The sequence below is a fragment of the Orussus abietinus genome, unplaced genomic scaffold (genome assembly GCF_000612105.2).
Source record: "Orussus abietinus isolate OABI.00-Male unplaced genomic scaffold, Oabi_2.0 scaffold13, whole genome shotgun sequence".
NCBI classification, from domain to species: domain Eukaryota; kingdom Metazoa; phylum Arthropoda; class Insecta; order Hymenoptera; family Orussidae; genus Orussus; species Orussus abietinus.
The window spans coordinates 817,953-830,044 of record NW_019394887.1 but is presented as its reverse complement, the minus strand read 5'-3'; the positions used below and the strand labels follow the sequence as shown (position 1 = coordinate 830,044).

General features: G+C 51.2%; 1 protein-coding gene across 3 annotated transcripts in view; it reads right to left on the bottom strand.

Moving 5' to 3' along the window:
* LOC105698442 (homeotic protein distal-less) overlaps positions 1–11,699 on the bottom strand; it is a 60,558-nt gene extending 48,859 nt beyond the window's left edge. For 2 of the 3 annotated variants that reach the window (XM_012422706.2, XM_012422722.2), the window contains exons 1-2: positions 11,085–11,699; positions 4,886–5,109 (exon numbers count right to left, since the gene is read on the bottom strand). In XM_012422706.2, the coding sequence (XP_012278129.1) occupies positions 4,886–5,109; positions 11,085–11,553 (693 nt within the window). In that variant the 5' untranslated portion in view covers positions 11,554–11,699. The remainder of the gene's footprint in view (positions 1–4,885; positions 5,110–11,084) is intronic. The other variant, XM_012422716.2, reaches the window with a different exon arrangement.
* Between the last annotated feature and the right edge of the window lie 393 nt (positions 11,700–12,092).

Here is a 12,092-nt window from a genome sequence, read left to right as displayed (position 1 = left end):
CAAGACATTAATTGAGAAAAAAATTATTAAACTTTGAAAATAATTTCAAGTTACAATTTTAAAAGGTGCCTTTTTACACCTTTGGTAGAAATAGTGTTAATCAGAGGTACGCGCTTTATTTGGAACTTAACCCTTCCTTTTTTTTTTAACATCCTCATATATCCCTTTTCCTAATTTTACGATGTATCGAGTCTTAATTTTTCGATATATCGAGTCCAGGTGACTCGGGGGACGGAAGTCGAAATATTCGAGGCAGGACAGTGGCAGGGTCGAAAAATCTTTATCGCTCTCGTCTGGATCTCCGGATCGGCGCGTCCGACCCGAGCTAACCCCTTCTCGGATCGAATCGATTCGGTTAGGCTCGAGGGAACTCGGGAGCGGCAGCTAGAGCGGCATTAAAGGCGGCTTTTCTTGAATATTTCAACACGAAGCTGCAAAGAGAGAGAGACCGCGCGTCTATTTTCTGCACGAGTGTATACGCGTATCGACACATGGGAGTACGCAAGTGCGAGCACGAAAGCGTTTATGCATGGAAAATAGTTATCCGCCAGTCCATCTACAGGGTCGGGACATTTCGTAAGGCAGAAGGACGCTCGCTTCGCTCCAGCGCGGCAAACTAGCGAAAACTGCTCCCCTTTACGACATATCCGTAGCGAAATTCCCCGCAAATGGAATTAACTCGTAAACTCGCGGAACGACCGAACGAAATCGCGATCGGGATCTTTAAACTTCATTTAAATGAAAAAAAAAATATATATACGGGCTAAATTAATATTCATGTAAATACCCATCCAGAATGTCGCTCTCGAGGTACGAGACTCTAAGGTGTGCGAGGTATCTTTAAAAGAACAACCACGACATATAAATAATTTAACAAAATCACCCCATCGCATCGCGAACGGACGCAGACGAGCCCGAGCGCCTTCCCGGTAATATCGCCTCGCTTGTGCAGAAATCAGAGGCATCGATGTCCCCCGGTCCCCGACATACCTCGAAGACGAGCGACGTAATTCGCACCTGCTGCGCACTCCTAATCAAACTCGTTTTACAATCAAGATGCAATCCAACAGTCCGCGTCGTAAAACACAGGCCAACTACAGTCGTAAGCTGAGCTTTTTCCCTATATCGCGGCAATGTCAAGGAAATCCGGCGGCGGCGGAAAAAAAAAAAAGGAGGAGTGAAGGAAAAAGAGAATAAGAACGTGGTCGGTGAAAATGAAAATCCAGCCAGGAGGTAGGAGGAGGAATCGGGCCCCGGCAAGAAGGATGGAATCCTCGTCCTTCCTTTCGGCCAAGGAGCCGAATCCTCGACGGAATCCTCGCGGAGGAGACCGAGACCGCGGCTACCCTTTGAGGGAGCAAGAAAGGCATCGGCACGTTCGAGGAACGTGGTAGGCACGCCGAGGCACACGTACGATAGGTCGACAAGTCGTTGGTACCACTTTTATTGGACCGTACGATCGATACCCTCGTCCACGAATCGGGGATGTAGGTCTTTAGAAAAACCGAACGATGCCTTTACCTTGGACTCGGTATTTCTCCTTCTCTCTCTCCTGGTAGCGCTCTCTTAGAGAACGTAGGGCTCGGTCTGAGAACTCGGCACTCTCGTATGTGCCGGTTATCGCCGGGGAGACATAAGCAAGTAACATCGATACCTATACTTTGCGATTTAAAGCCACACTCCCTGGCCCGTTGATACTTAACCTCTCTCGCAATGTGTCGTTTCACAATTCGTCAGGAATTCCGAATAAACGACGCGTCCAATCTCATGTCTCGATATATATATATATATCGTCTGCTTCCGGGAGATTTTTCTTTTCCTTACGGCGGAGAGGTCCGAGGGGAGATGGAAGAGACCAGCCGAGGAGGAAGAGGCGCCATCTTGGTGGCGATGACAAGAAAAACCGGGGACGGTAGCTCGCGGTCGACCGGACGCCTTGATTGGCCGATTACGGATTATGCACGGTACCTCCTGAGGAGCCTCGCAACGCCTTCGGTACCCCGGGGTGTACCTCGAGGTATCCGTGAGCACCTCGGGCGCCACGGGTACCTCGAAGACGTCGAGATCGACGCCCGATCGACCGATCCCCAGGGCGATCCCGGGGCTCGATTTAATATTTATGAAGTGCGACTCCCCGAGACGGGAGATCGATGGCCGATCGCTCGAGATCGCTCTCTAGAATCTCTCTCTCTCTCTCAGGCTGCGGAAATTTTCTCTCTGGCTATTTACCGGGGACGAGAAAAATCCCCGATAGGCGTTCCGATATCCGCCCTATACGTCGGCTCGGTCGTTACGACCATCGGGATTTTCCGCACGATTTTCCGCGGGGATTTTAATTGCGCCCGTTAAAAAGTACTCCTCACCGTTTACGAAGAAAAGTATTATAATTTTATAACTACAGGCGTGGGAATTTTATGAATTTTTTTTTTTTTGGCTTTCTCAACGGTGTCGAAAAAATCGATAATAATTTTAAGCGTCGCGTGAGGTGACTTTTTCTCGTAGATCCTTGTTTTCTGGATCCAAGGTGTAAATGTGGGATTTCTCGAGGTGCCGCATAGTAATAAATCCCGAATCGCGGCGATTCTTTCCCCGCCACACACCGCGAATCTCGGGGCCTCATTACCGTGGGTAAATTGCGCGGATATCGGCGATTATCCGCGGCTCGGCGAGCTCGTGTCTCGATATACTGCAAATATTACGGACGGTAAAAGAGGGGATATGCCCCCAGATGAGGAGAGATCTAGTCTAATGAAATTATCCGGTCCGGGACCCCTCGGCCGGTCATCGGCAACTACTATCACTGGTTATCCAACGATTACGCTCACCAGTTATCTCCGAGTTCGCGAGCATCATCTGCTTCCCTACGGGTTATTATCGCTCGTTTCTTTTTCCCCTCAGACGAATGCACCCAAGGTTATTAATTTCCCCAGTTATAACGAGTCGCATGCGCCCTCGTAAAGCCGCGGCCATGAATTGATCGAGGCAAATGGGAAAGTAGTACCGGAATAAAGAAAAAGAAAAAGAAGAAGAAAAATCAGAAACGACGATTTAACGCGCTTATCGCCATTATTCACGGGCAATATTTCCTCTCCCTGTTAACCGTCAGCCTATCGATTTCATCAATCTCGACTCTAACCTGCAATAAAGTGTCCGCACTTTCCCGCGAGTATGAAAATTTTCCAGATTCTGTTGCATCGACCCGCTCTCCCCATATGGGCGAAATTCCTGGACGCGGGCAAGCAATTGTGGACCAAATGTCCCCCGTGTATATATGAAATTCATAAGGTTAACAGTTCCGATTATACGGAGAGTCGGTCTCCCACGCGGGTGTATTTAGGGAGGAAATATTCCGGCATACTTGTTTGTATTTAAAATGGCGAAAAAGGAGTAAAAAAAAAAATGGCGAAAACCGTGGAGGCCCGAAAGTGGAGCAAAGACGGACAAGGTTCCGGGGCGTCCTTGACGGGGCCCGAAGAGCCGCGAAAGGCCGCAATCAGCGTTTTCGGGCTTAATTGGCAGTCGAGCCATAAATCGCTAACCGGAAACCGCGTCCTGGGAGAGGGTGACGATTCCAAAGGTGGACCTCTCCCGACTCGGCGAGAGACCGCTCGGACGAGCGCCCGGGAGAGGTTCGCCAGGGCGAAATTTATGGTCGCCTCGTTAGCCCGAGCACTCGCGGTCGGCGCACTGGACACTTCGGCAACCCTATCCCCGGTGTCCAGGGCGTGGCGAATTCGTGATTTAGTAAGTCATTTGTGCCGATAACGCCGACAGATGCCGTCCATCCGAGGGTCCGGTTACTAGACCTCGAGAAAGCCCCGTAACAGGACCTGGCTGGACCCGGTTGGTCCCATTTACTCCTGGTCGATAGTCAAAAGTCCGATCCACGTTGCGAGACCGATCCCAATAAATGTTACCTAGGGCCCCTCTAGTCGATAAAAGTCCTTCCATTCGGTCTAAGTCTACGAAAAGTGGCAGGGACCTTCCCTGGCTCTCGGCGCGCCTATTTCGGTGTCCTAGGGTCAACAGGATTTTCCGGGTTAACGAGGCCTCGCCCGAAAAAGTGTCTCCAACAAAAGCCGCGAGGCACGATCCGGGGAACGAGTTTTGTCTGGATGGGTTTTCGGTACGACGGATATTTATGGCGGAAAATTGGAATTTCACCGAGTATCGCGTGTCGCCCCTGGCTAAGGGACACTCGCCGACGTTCTTTTTTTCCCCGAGTTCCCGGAGAAACGGCTTCGCTTTGATCTTTGCAACCCATAAATAGTCGAACGCGCCGGCGTTTATGTAATATGTACGGTTTACGTGCCCACGTTCACAGAACCGTACTCGGGTAAAAAAAAAAAAGAGTAAGGCGCGTATGTACGAAACGTACGTCGGGTTAACATACCCTTATCGAGATCTCTCCAAAGGAGACTCGCCTCTGTATATACACATAATTCATACAGTTCAATATAAACGTGGAGGCTATTAAGAAGGTCCTAACCCCCGTGAAACTTCACTATTTAAAAATTTAATTTATAGACATTTTCACATTTTTTTTTTTTTTTTCCATATAACATAAAATCTCATTCTCAGGACCTTCTTTAGAGTCTCCACATTCAAGCGATAACTTACTCATCGCCTTAAGGAGCCATACCACTGTGAACGATTTTTTTTCACCGCTCTACGTTTGTAACATTAAACGAATAAATATGTATTTCTTACTAAAGAGAAAATTTCCCCTGTATTCTCCTAGACCTTTCATGGAGAAAAAAAAATAAAATTGTCAAAAATGTGTAATTTCTTCGAGGTCCACGGTGGTATAGCTCTTCAGGGGAGCTCAAGGCGCGGTACCAAAATGGCCGCCGTCCAAGAGGTGGACATGGAAAAGACGACTCACCTGAGTCTGCGTGAGGCCCAAACTCGCCGCCAACTCGGCTCTCTCCGGCAACGCGAGGTACTGCGTCCTCTGAAACCGCCTGTTGAGCTGCTGGAGCTGCAAACTGCTGTAGATCGTCCTGGGCTTCCTCATCTTCTTGCCCTTCCCGTTCCTGAGGGAACCGCCGCCACCGCCGCCCAGCTCGTCGACGAGGCTCCCGCTTTTGTCGCCCAACGGCGAGAGGTCTGCGAACATGCACCACCCTGACATCAACTTTCAGAATCCTCGGCTCAACAGGCGCCGGAACTAAAGAGAAATCAACTTAAACCCGACGTTGCACCGCGAGGTCGCCGAGAAAAAAAAGCGCCCCCCAAAAAACGAGAAAGAAAGAAAAAAAAATAATGCATCCAGAAAAAGTGGACGCATAAAATCCATCCAAACCCGATTTTCTCGCTGATCGGGTCGTTCTTAGAATTTAAAGTGATGTGAAAGTGACGTCGAAGGGGTTTTCTTTATAAAACTTTTCTCCCAATTCGGTTTACCGAATAGTTTGAGACCTCGAGGTAATCGCTCTCTGATAAATGAAAAATTAAAAAAAAAGAAAACGTAACGTCAATTTTATATAAACGGGCCCAGGCCGAGTCTTCGGGGATCTTCTTGTCTTTCGGACTGCATTATCTTGCTTGAAATACATTTCGTCATGAATCCAGTCACTAAACTCCACCGTGGTTACTCGCAGGAATGTTTGTACGGCCGCGTTGTTTCTATTCAACTGAAATCATCTCCTGCATATCCCGTCGCCGTGGGACTTTAACTGCTCGCCGGTACTAAATTACGACCTCAATGAGATATTGCGAGCGTAGGTGAAAATTTATCGGCAAAGTCGAAAATTTACTGCTACCCGCGGTGAGGGACTCCCGTCAGGATCATCCCAGGAGGAGCGATCGAACGGGAAGGACCCGGTGACGATAAATCACGGGCACTCGTTCCGGGAGAGGGGGTCGAGAAGTCCGTAAATCGCGGGTTAACGCTCGTTAATTAAATCCAATGTTAAGCTAATGGTTAAATAACGCGCCGACAAAGTCACGGCCGATAAATTTTTCAGTGGCTACTCCGCCCGGTGTCCCCGTTTATTTCGGAATATTCCCTCGGGAACCGCGCCATTAATCCCGATGCCCGATCGCCCAGCATTGGTGTCGACCTCCTAATTAACAATTAGAATTTAATCCGTCACTCGATTGAAGTAGGGCTGTGACGTAGAGCGGCTACCGTGTCCTTTGTACGCGTCTTCCCTTATGATAACGCGGGTTTATCGGGCCCGAATCGTGTGTAATACTTTCGCGGCCAATTAATTAGCCAAGTTACTCCCGGCTCCCCCTTTCCCCGCATTTCCATTCGCTTTTTGGCTGGTATACATTTCACCTGCACCTGACAGGGTAATGCACTCGTAGGTGCATCGGGCTCGTGGCAGGGCGCACTGGTGTGCACTTAGGTTCTCGCGGCCCGCACGATTTAATCGTGCTTACTAATTAATTACCGCTCATCACGAAAATTAGCACTCGGCCAATTACCCGGGATTACCGCGTACAGTCGTTAAACTCTCGCCGCTTACGAGGAGCCAATCGCCGATCGGGATTTAGAAATCGATCGATTTTAAACCCCGACTAGTCGAACCGATATCTCGATATACATGTAATTACGCGGTCGAGGTTGTACACCCTGTTAAAAAAATTCATACACATTCGGTACATGAAGTTGTAACAAGATTATAAATCTGACGTCTTAAAAGTGAATACCGTATATATTTCTTGCAAACTTCTGAATAAATTCAGAATTTTATAACATTTTGTTATAATTTTGTAAATGTGCCTTGTAATAAGGAAGCTTCCTTTATCTAGGATCTCGAGGAAACACGACTAGGAGGGAAGGCAAAAAGGACCATCGGAGTCCTTGGGGGCTTAGGCGAGGGTCCTTCGGGAGGTCCCGCTCCCGGTCGTGGACCTAATCCTTGTGAAAACAACCGTTTAATGTCTAATCCATCACCCGGCCTCCGGGCGGCCATTGTCTTTCGGGCGTTCACGGATTAATTCCCGGTCGGTCCTTCTTCCAGGGTCCAGGGTGACTAATGTCGGATGCCCCTAACCGTGCTCCCGCTAATTGGATCCCGTCCTTCCAGCTCCTAGTCGACGACGCGTCCTTAATGGACCGTCCACATGTCCGCGGCCGCCATCTTGGATCCCGCGCAAGAAGATGGAACGCCGAAGGCAGCAGGTGCCCCTCTTTTCCCTGGACTTTCTGCGTCCTCCCTGCTCGCGGAAGTCTCGCAATTTCCACCGGGATGTAAATCTCGCTATCATTCGAGTACGTTACACACTTTTATTCACCCAATGCCCCTTACCCTTCTACTAGAAGCGTCCCTGAATGCCGACACGTAGGGTCATCGAGGATGCACGCGTGGCGTGCCCGGCGGCAATTACGCGAGCCGTCATTATTAAACAATGTTTATTATTTCATTAATTAAACAATCGCGTACCGACGTCACAGGTAAGCGGGGGAGTCACGAGTGCGTATATAATCGCGTTATCAATTATCCGCGAGTTAATCCACCCGCGATAATGGCTCAATTTCCCCGAGTCGCGAGAATTAGAGTTCGCCATTTAATCGACACCCTCTTGATAAGCGATAACGCTGAAACCAAAGAAGATCGTTCAACTCCTTGTTAAAAAATAAAATCGAGGGAGTCACCCTTGAATTGCCTCCAGGAGTAATTCAAGGTCCTCGAGGTTACCTCCGAAGGAAGAAGGATCCCCTCGAGGGGGAGGACCTCCTGGGGGAAAAAGTGGCGGACCCGCGATCTAGACCGTCGACGACCTTCCAGGCAGTGATAGGAGGTAATGAAAAGTAGAGGCTCGAATTGTCTTTAGACGGTAAGGCCACTGATCCTGATCACATGAATCGGGGTATAATGACATAATGACTCCAGGCACATTATGTCCGACCGCGAGTGGAATAACCGAGGAAATTAAGGGGTTGCCCCGGTAGGACCTGATTCCCGTTTTGTCAATGCAAATCTCTAAAGATAACTCCTTCCCGACCGTCAAATGAGATGTCACGAAGCCTCGCCGCTTCGTTAAGGTTTTCCCCCCAATTGTTAACTAAAACGGCGAAATAAATGTTATTTCTTCATCTAGGACGAAATAGTTGAAATTCTCTGATTGCCGTTTCGTGAAAATGGCGACGCAACGTATCGCCGGGGGTATGTTTAGACGTCAGATTGTATCAAGGCGACTGTTCTGAATGGGCACTCCTATCGGTATTCAATTGGCATGTCGGCGATTAGCAGTAATCAAGAGAAAGATATATATCTTCATAAGCCTACGGTCTTGAATTATTGTAAGGAGTAAGGTCGTCGATCCTAATCGTACGAATCGGCCGCACATTGCGAGGTAATTACTTCAGGTGCGGTACTTCAATGATAACGCAGCGATCGGGGATGCGCAATTAAACGATCCGCAAAACCGGGGAAAAGTTTTCGATGCACTTATTATTTCTTACTTTCTTTAAATTGGAATTTCGTGGAACTATTTGAACGCGGATGGATTTCGACATATGGGCGAGATTCGTCCGACCGTGCAGGCAATATTCGACCAAACGTCGGGCGCCTTTAGGCGTATCCTCGTCGAAGAAATGAAATCTCACGAGGATCCCCTCAACCCATTGGCTACTAGGAGAGCCTAAAGGCGTCCGACGTTTGGTCGAATATCGCCTGCACGGTCAGAGGAATTTCGCCCATATGTCGAAATGGCTCCGCGTTCAGAGGGTTAAAAAGGCGTTCGCGCAAACTCGTCTCGCGAGACTGCATTACCGATAATCCTTGGATAATAAGAGCTGAATAATTCCAAGGAGTAAGGCAATTCCCGATCATTCGAATCGGCGGCCAATGAGAGAACTACGTCGTTGCATTATTCCTGAATGGGATAACCGAGGAAATGAGAGGGTAGACCCCCTAGGCTCGTCGGTACCTCGGGGTAGCCGTTCGTCCAGGATGCACCCGGTTATTTCCACGGCGAGATTACCCGAGAGGAGGCCCCTATCGGCGATTTTCCTCGGGATACGACATTAACCCTGCGGAAACCGTCCACGGGAGTCGGCCTCTCCTCATCGGGGATTAAAGATTCACTAGAGAAAAGGGTTGGCGGTCGTCGACGTTCCGCGGTTCAAGGACCGAGGAGAGACCCGGCCATTGTCGGGCCTCTCCGGTTAAATTAATTAATGCCTCCTCGTTACTTTACACCTACGTTACCAAGACCGGTGGCGAGATTAACGTCGGTCGGGATCGATCGCCGATCGATCTTAAGGTGATGCGAAAGTGCCGTCGAGGAGGTCTCTCCATAATGAAACCTCCATTGGTCTCCATAATCGCCCGTTAAAGTTTCAGATAATTCGGCGCACCCACTTTGGGGAAAAGTTCAAAAATCGTCTCGTTTCCTTGTCCCTGGAATATTCCCGGTTCCCAGGTTCCCCCGAATCCCGGGTTGCGTCTCCCGACGTCCTATGCCCTCGGTGAGGGATTTCTCTCCGCAGAAATCCGGACGGAACGCGGCCTACCCGGTCGGGGCCGTCCGCGGAATTCCGTGAGAAGAAGAGGCCCCGGTCCGGGACTTTGTTCCTCGGCGAGAACCAGAGCCCGGACTTTTTGTTTCCGTCCTGGCAGTTTCGCGGGACCCGGGGCTCTCCCTCCAGGTCGTATATCTCCTCCCTTTGGTGGCATTGTGCTCTACCAGGCCGACGACCGACGATCGGCCACTACCTGCTACTCCAGATTCCGTCTCTCTTCCGTTCCCTCCTTTTTCTTTTTTTTTTTCTCCTTTTTTCCTTTTTTCTTTTCACCTCGCCTTCCCCGAGCCGTCGAATCCGACTTCTTCGTCCTGGCGCCCCTCTCCAAGGTCCTAGATTTCCGCGTCCTCCCGCTTATCGCCATCCTTCGATATCGATCTTACTTCCCCTCCACTTTTCCGTAAACAATTTTTCACTAACAACGATTACAAAGTCCCTCCATCTCGGAGGAACGCCTGGAATTATTTCATCTCTCTTCCCGTTTACTTATCCCGGGTGAGAATCTTATTTATTATATTTAAAAGCGATACCATTGCCGAGCGACGGTTCGCGAAGTATCGTCCGATTGAAGTGATACATTAAAATCGACGTAATTTTTTACAATCTTCAATGCTCGCAAGAAGCATCGAATTCCCAGAGTGGAACTTTCCCAAAAGGGGAACCTCGACGGTTCTAGTTGGACTTTCTTTCAGGGTACCCTACCTCCGACGGCTCAAAGTTCCAAGCAACAAAGTGCACTTATCGAAGTTCTAGGTGAGGAAAAAAAGAAAAAAAAAAAGAAGAAGAAGGTAACCTTTCGCTTAAAATTACGAAGACATAACCCCAGGATGCATTTGTTGCACCGAGTGCAGGTCCGACCGCACACCGCGGGTCCGACGGTTCCCCGTCCCCGAGTCCGACTATCCTTACAATTCCGGTAAATAGTCCAATATTAAAATCGAATATCGAATTGCAGATCCGTATTCCCCGTTCATTGATTACCCTTATCAAATTGCGCCGATTACGGGCACCGTGGCGCAGCCGACGGGAGGTCGGCCATGACCCACCCCAACCTGCAGAAAACCCTGGAAATCGGCCGAATTTCGAGTTTCGATATTTCCGCCGACTTACGGAAACAATTCCGCACATATTTCGAAATATCCTCCAAGAGACTAAATCACAATCCACGTCCAGGAGCATCCTAACAGGTGCCACCAAAGACTCGGCCATGCGGCGGCGCCCCGAAGAGAGGCTGCGTTCTTTCCGCGCGGAACGAATTTCTCTCCCCAGAAAATTCCGCACCCTTTCAAATTTCCCCTCACCCCGGCGCGAAGAAAAAAAAAGAAAAAGGCAATTACGATAGCCCGAAAGCATCGCGACGACGAAAGTAAGAAAAAGAAATTTCCACAAACTTAGGAAAATAATTTCCACGGTTAACGCGTTCATTGTGGTAATAATGCAACGAACATATATAATGGAAGTCCCCAGTCTCCGGAGTGGCATAAAGTAGGAAAAATAAATCTCGCAAGGAAGCGTCCGAGGAACGACCCGAGGAGGAGGTTAGACCTCGCGCTTACTCTAGGCCTTAACCCTATAATAGTAATTAAAAGCATGGAATACATACAGTTGGGGTACTCACCGTCCTTGGGCGGCGAGGGGCACTGGGGGGCGTAGGACCCAAGGTGGTACCCATAGGCGTTGTGCTGGTGCATAGGAGCGAAGGGGTAGCCGAGGGCGGACCTGGGGCTGGGGAACCCGGCGTCGGCGTGCTGCTGGTTGCCGCCGCCAGGAGCGGAGCCCTGGTGTCCGAGGGAGCCGACCTGGTGCGGGAACTGGTGGGCGCCGGGGACGTTGTGGCCCCCGGGGTACCCTCCCCGGAGGCTGGCGGGGTTGTAGAGGTTGTTGTGCTGGAGCTCGATGAAGGCCGACTTGCCGGACTGGCTGACGGGGGTGCTGGAGGCGCTCTCGGCGCCGCCATTGGCCCCGGGCGGGCCGGGGGTGACGGACCCGAGCCCGGCGTGGTGGAGGTGCTGGTCCATGTCGGAGCCGGCGCCGGCGGCGCCCCCGCCGCCGGCGGAGGGCCCGCCGGACATGCTGTTGGGGGTCGGGGTGCTCGACGGACAGGGGTCGCCCGCCCCGAATGGGCTCCCCAGGTCCGTGAAGTTGAGCGTCGTCGTGCTGCCCGGACGCTCCACCTTAGACGCGACGTCGACGACGCACTCGGATCTCGCCGACGCCGCCGACGAGACGCCCGGGGGGGCCCGAATCTTGGGGCCGGGGCACGCGCGTCGTCCTCGGGTCGCTAGAGTCCGAGTCCCGGGCACCCCCTGGGAAGGAAGCGGGACCCACGGCCACTGGGAGCACTGATCACACCGCGTCACTTCACCCGCGTCGGCCCAGGCTTACAGTCCGCTCCCCGGAGGTCAGCTCGCGCGCGGGCGGGCGCGCCGCCGCTCCGGCATCGCGTCGACCCAAGACCGGCTGGCCGCGGGGCCGCGGCCATCCACGCGCGCACGCGGTCCCGGGGACGACTCTCGGAGACGGCGCCCTGGGTGTCGCGACCGCGCCCGGGGAAAAAAGTCCGATGCCCGCGCGCGCCGGCTGGGCTCCGCACGGGTGCGCGACGACGAGG